At 36.4% G+C, this 6,338-nt stretch overlaps 1 protein-coding gene across 1 annotated transcript in view; it reads right to left on the reverse strand.

Annotated features, from left to right (window-relative positions):
- The window catches only part of SLC15A5 (solute carrier family 15 member 5), a 30,131-nt gene extending 24,491 nt beyond the window's left edge, over positions 1 to 5,640 (reverse strand). Inside the window, exons 1-2 of the mRNA XM_035550697.2 lie at positions 5,271 to 5,640; positions 3,160 to 3,385 (exon numbers count right to left, since the gene is read on the reverse strand). Of these exons, the coding sequence (XP_035406590.1) occupies positions 3,160 to 3,385; positions 5,271 to 5,640 (596 nt within the window). The remainder of the gene's footprint in view (positions 1 to 3,159; positions 3,386 to 5,270) is intronic.
- Positions 5,641 to 6,338: the final 698 nt, after the last annotated feature.

The raw sequence follows: 6,338 nt of genomic DNA on the forward strand, positions 1-6,338 counted from the left end.
TATGTATGCAAAATAATGAAACCACATTTTAAGTTTAACAGAGAAATAACAATGTATATAGCAACCCTTCAATTATTTCCTCTGGTGTGAAATAAAATATTTCCTCCTACTTGGAGGAGGTGGACTTAATCTATTTAGAATAGCCAGTGATCTAATGTTCAGGTAACTTGCTTGGGGTATGAATTGTTTTGTAGCTCTGATGTATTGGCCTGGATTATGCAGACTGGAACAGTGAACTGTGTACCACGAATGTTGGGCAAGTGGTTTAATCACTTGGTAGTAGACTTTCACCTTCAGCCTTAGAAGTCCATGGCGGACTTTGATTAAAATAGTAAGTTATTGTGAAAAGCTTCTGCTTTGAGGATACCCCTTTTCAGATATTGCACCGTACTTTTGGAAAATCCTTGGTGTAAAATCTGCTTTGCAAGACAAAAGGAGTGGATTTGTAGAGCCAATGATCTTGCATCAAGAACCCAGTGTCCACATTATATACATTGAGAACTTTACTTCACTGTTGTTCTAATCTGATCCTATAGACTCAAAGCCTGCTAGTGGCTTGAGGGTACCAAATATGTCATCATTTTTGTGGTTAGGTGTTCTAAAAGGAACCCAGCTTCTGCAGTCTGAGGTCTCCTCAAGAAAGCAGTACTGATACAAACTGAAATGTTATTGTGAAATGCTCAGAAGAAAATAATTTTATTAGAATGTCTTATGGAAATGTATTCGTTATGATAACTTTAGTAGTATTATCCTGGTGACTTTTAAAAGTATTAACTTTTTTTTTTTTTACTTAATATAACAATCGTATGAACTTGCTGAATGAAAACAGATCTAGATTTTAAAAAGCCTAGAAAACCTTCTAAAATTGAACTTTCAACACTGTTTGGATTCATTCTGAATACTGAATAAGTATATATTCTGAATAAGTATTCCTGCCACTTGAAATACTATTTGCTTTTATTTTTTAAGCACATCGAGTTCTAACGATATAAGTTTTGATTTATCTAGACTCAGACCTAGAATGAGAATGGGCCAGTATCCAAGCTATATATTTTTCTGTACTACAACTTTTCAGGAGGTGGTAAAATTTTTCAGAAGCACTATGGAATTCTCTGCAAAGACAAGGTGAACAAAATAAACAGAACGGGTAGAATGAAAGAGAGAAGAGAAATATTACTGGTCCCATATTGTCTGATTATTTTTTTTTTTTTCCAGCAGATCAATAAGACAAGACTACACTGGTAAATTATCCTTAATCTGGACGGTACCCTTTGCACTTATTCTCTACTCCCGTAGACAGGATTTGTTTAGGTGGCCACAGCCATAGATCATTCTAGAGGTTAGACCCAGGCCCTGATGTGCAAAGCAGTCGTCTAATTCCATTCATGAAGACAACAGATAATTACAAGTTTGTACTTCACTATTTCTTTTATCATTAACACAGTAAATCTGATTAAAAAAATAGAACTTGTCTAAGAACATAGGCTCATCAAGAGTATGCAACCACCTCTTTTCATCTATTACTTTAAAATTCAATCCTGTGAAAAACACCTAGCAATAGAAAACAGGCTACCAAGGGAAAATGATTATATTCTGAGAGGTTACAACAAGATTAAGATCACTAGGAATATAACCCCATTTAAAAAATCTTGAGATTGCAATCAAGTAGCCCTTCCTTGGATGTCATCACAAAAATTATTTTATTTTTTAAAATCGCACACATGCCTTTCTTAATATTTCCAAAGCCCCAAGAATTGACCCATTTGGATTCCCCCAAGGAACATTTTATTCATATTATGTCTCCTTTGTAATCAACACTGAGAAATGTCATTTTGATTAAACAAAATTCTGAATGGCTAAGACCACAGTACACTAAATTCTCTAGAGCTATCTTTCAGAACAACTGATTGCTCTCCAGTCTTAATCCCCCAGAGTCTTATTTAATCAAAATGGTGTTGCTAATTAAGGATTAAAACTTAGAATAGAGTAAAAAGGAAGGATTTTTTTTTTCCCATCTCTCCTATGGGCAGGTCAAGGAGGCAGAATCTGCTCTAAGGAACTAAACAGTCTCATCCACCTTTGGTAAAGCTGCTTTATTCACTCAAGTTTGAATTTAATTCAAAACTCTGATATTAACATAATTGGAGGAAAAAAGAATAGCCAGGAGAGCCATTCCCAAAGGAAGAGAGATCTGATTCATAATCTTCATTGATTCCTCAGCATTATATTGTCAGTATGCAAATGTGCTCAGTTTTGATTTTAAAAGCGTGCACGCATAGGGAAGGGAAAGAAAAGGGGGCAGTTTAGAACTTGTTTCACCCTGCTTTTAAGCAGGAATCCAGAAGTTCCCACTGATACTTCTTTGATCCTCATTCCACAGTTTTTACCAGAAAGTAAAGGTGAATGTTTAGTGCTACAAAATTGGTAAATAAATACAAACATATGACCCAAAGTGACCCCTCTGACACACAGAGAGGAATAGTTAATTTGAAACAAAAAAAAATAATGATTTTTTAGGAAGCATTTTACCTCCCAGAAATTTTTCTCAAAGTTTTCCTGAAAAAATATGAAATACTCCAAATGAAACACAAATGTCAAATAGTTTATCTCATGCTAAATCTTCACAGTGGCTGAGCTGAAATAATACAGCAAATCCTTACCACTGATTTTAGTGGTTAGAGGCTACTAACAATACTTAGTTCCAATAAACCAGTGAACTACTGCTGTCACTTCTAAAAATTTATTCTGATGCAAGCTTTAACGTATTATTGAATTTTGCCATCGTCAGTGAGTAATAGCAAAATATCCTCAATGTATAGACATGTTAAAAGTAGAACGTTATATTCCATTTGGTTTCCTAACAGCAGCTAGGTTATCAAGTCTGAATATTTGGGCAAATCAATTCATCCTAACTCCAACTGAAGATTTCTGATGGAGGCCAATATAGATGATCACCTTTAGCAAAATGAGAACTATAGCAAAAGTTTTTTTTACAGAAATTCTTGGGAATTATTCCAAAATCTAAAGTTTCTGCAGTTTAAACAGAAATCCCAAAACAAAACCCACCATCTTGGAATCTGTCTTGTAAGTCTGCAAGTAAATTTCAAGGCAATGCTGTATCATCCTCTACAGATATTTAGCTAATATTTAGTTACTAACCAGTTGAAAAAAGAAAGAAGTTCCTTTGGTCCACAGTTCTCAAGGTTGTATGCACTTAATGGACAAACTATAGCTCTTATGCCTCCTATTCCCAGGCTAGCTGTGAGTAGTGCAAAGTAGAATACTATTTTCTGCTCTTTTTTTGTTAGCGTATGAAGAAGAATGTGTCGTCTGTCAATGTAAATGTCTTCAAATGGGAAAGCCACAACAGGTAGCAGGGCTGTGCCTGGAATGGGAAGGAAATTATTTGAAATAGATTAAAATCAGACTGATAAATTAGAATTTTTAAGCAATTATGTTGAAAAGACATGAAAAAAATCAAAGACAACAGATGAGTGCAAAGAGAAAGGGTCTTACTCCCACACAGATCTAGAACCTTTCTGGGTATCACTAAATATAGAAAGGCAAGATGACTAAAGGCCTCTGAGAAAGCACTTTTCTGCCCCAAATGCTTGTAAGGATTCAGGTCCTTCAATCAATTGAAGAGCTCACTCTGGAAACGCATCTCTTCACATTGTGCCTTCTCCATTGCCTGCGTGTAGAGGGCAGTGGCTCTCCACTTGGCAGAAGGGACCAGGTGAGGCATGTAATTTGCCCGACAAAAAAATGAACAGCCAAAAAGCCCCTCATTGTGGAACAAAAATCTGTTTTGTATCTTCTTTAAACCCAGACTTTTAATGAGAACTATAACTTAAACAAATTCTCAAAGGTGTTTTTCTTTTTTTTTTTTTTGGGGGGGGGGGGTGGGGGGGAGGAAGAGAATTTTCTCGTTTTCTGTTGCAGCCTCAGGGAATTCCCCCCCCCCCCCCCCCCCCCCCCCCCCCCCAAACTTCACCTATAGGACCACTACAATGAATTGCATTTACCAGCTCTAGACTGCAAAGCAAGTCTTTCAGATTTGGTCAGCTACAGATTCTCTGAGTTTTAATTGGAGGCTAAATTCAAAATACAGCAGTGTACAAACGCCACCAATGTTAGTGAGACTAAGACTATGACTGTGCATCAAACAGATCAGAAATATATAATGGTCTATCAAAAAAAGTTTTCATCAAAAGTTCAGTTTAAAACAACACCCAAAACCATCAAATTCTGTCAGTGTCACTGGTCTCCTACTTCAAGATGTGTATTGAAAGGACAAATTGCAGAAGAAGATTCCAACCCAGATGCCCATGGGAAAAAAAAAAAAAAAAAAACAACAAAACGACAAAGGAACATAATAACAGTCATTTTTCCAGGCTGCTCACACAATGGTATTGCAGTCAACTCAAGGGCATTCAGGAAACTAGAGAAGATGATTTCAGGAATGACTTTTTTTTCCCCTTAGTTTGTTGCATGTCTAAACAACATCATGGCTGGCTATTGCAGAAGTCACACCTGCTAATCCTCAACAATTGGTGCAAGTAAGAAGAATTTCTATCTGCTCAGTTTAACCCAACAGAACAACCACCAGCTGTGAAATGCACTAATTGCTACAGAAGAGTCATACTTAGTTTGAGCAGTGCTCTTATACAAAAGATCTTCAGAAAAACAGGTGGGGGAGATTCAGAATATGCTATCAGAAATCAGGCTTTCAATACATGTATGAGGATATAGCCTCTGTACTTACAGCAATGTTTGTTTATACTGATGTGTACTTAAATGCATCTTTCCCACTAGTCCAACTACAACAGTCATATACCTTTCCATAGAATAAAAGTCTTGGTACCAACAGCTGGGAAACCATTTCCAACCTCTCTCTCAAACTGACTAAAATCTCACATTTTCCCCCAAACACTAATAACAACGTATGCTTGTTAACATGACCAATTTTAAGAAAGAGCTGGGCATCTCTGCTCTGAATAGCTAAGCCAATTCAGAGGAGTAAAGTTCACGTGCCAGCTATCCGTAAGCCATACATGCAAATGTTTCCTAGTCCTTTTCAAAGTACTGCCTCACAAAATGACATACACAAAAAGCTACAAGACATTTTATAGAGGAAAAATGAAGTAATTAGCTATTAGCAAAGTTGGCCATGAGGCTGGAGAAAATTATTAAATTTCAAACAGTGTTCAGCAATGTATTTCTGTAATACAATTATTAAAACATTAAATAGTCACCAGGCTGTCACCTACCTAGGAAGTGTAGAAACATGCAGATGCACACAAGCTTGGTCCTTCCCACGAGGCATTCGGCAAGCCAGCCAACCAGCACTGGTGTCAACATGGAGGTGCCTACAAAGCACATATTGACAATAGCTGCCTGGTAGTTGCGATAGCCAAGTCTGACAGTGCAAAAGAGGATCATGTTGCAGACAATGCCAAAGAATGTGAATCTCTCACACAACTCCACCAGCAGCACACAAATGGCCTCTTGGAGTTTCTTCTCAGGCTGAGACACATTTCCAGCACAGTTGCGTTTACTGGGCGTCAGTCTTTGCTCCTTGTCAGCAGCATCATTCCAAAGCTGTTTCTCTTGAACCTCTCTGCTGTCTGCACCAGGCATGCTTGACATTTTCAGAGTGGACTGAGTAGGGCAGCTTAAGTTGCAGGTATACTTCTGTTCTCCTTCACTGCAATTAGCAAACTGTTAAGGCTCTCACTTTGAATTCCACACTTCACCACTACTATTTCTTAGGGCACCTGTCACATTTGTGCTATTACATATAGGATCAAAGAGCATTAAATAAATAAATAAATAGATGATCTCTATCAACATTTCAACTTCTACATTTAGCAATATTCAGGTATTCAATCCATTTATTTAATTAATCCATGTGGGGATGAAAAAAATTTTTCCCCCAAATTATATTACCTGTTAAATTACGTGAATCCAATAGAATATGTGCAACTCTATACATATGTTAAAGATAAAGGTCTAAATACATGGGAAAGCTAACATTTCAGTGGAATTCAAATAATAGATCAAGAAAATAATTTGGATAGAATAAGATGGTGTTTTAATTAGACAACAAATGAAAGAGCAAGCACATTTTTTTAAGGTTAACAATATCTAATCTATTAGATTTGTTATATTTGGTTGAAATTCAGATAAGAAAGTTAATTGTAAAAATAAGTAATGCTACTACATTTAAATTAGAGAAGCAAGTTTTAAAAGACAGTAAGTTAAATACATTACCAAAGAAAAAAAAGCAATCTGAAAGTAACCTAAACCAAAACTATTTCTCTAACCAGATATTGTGC

This window comes from Cygnus atratus, chromosome 1, assembly GCF_013377495.2.
Source record: "Cygnus atratus isolate AKBS03 ecotype Queensland, Australia chromosome 1, CAtr_DNAZoo_HiC_assembly, whole genome shotgun sequence".
NCBI classification, from domain to species: Eukaryota; Metazoa; Chordata; class Aves; order Anseriformes; family Anatidae; genus Cygnus; species Cygnus atratus.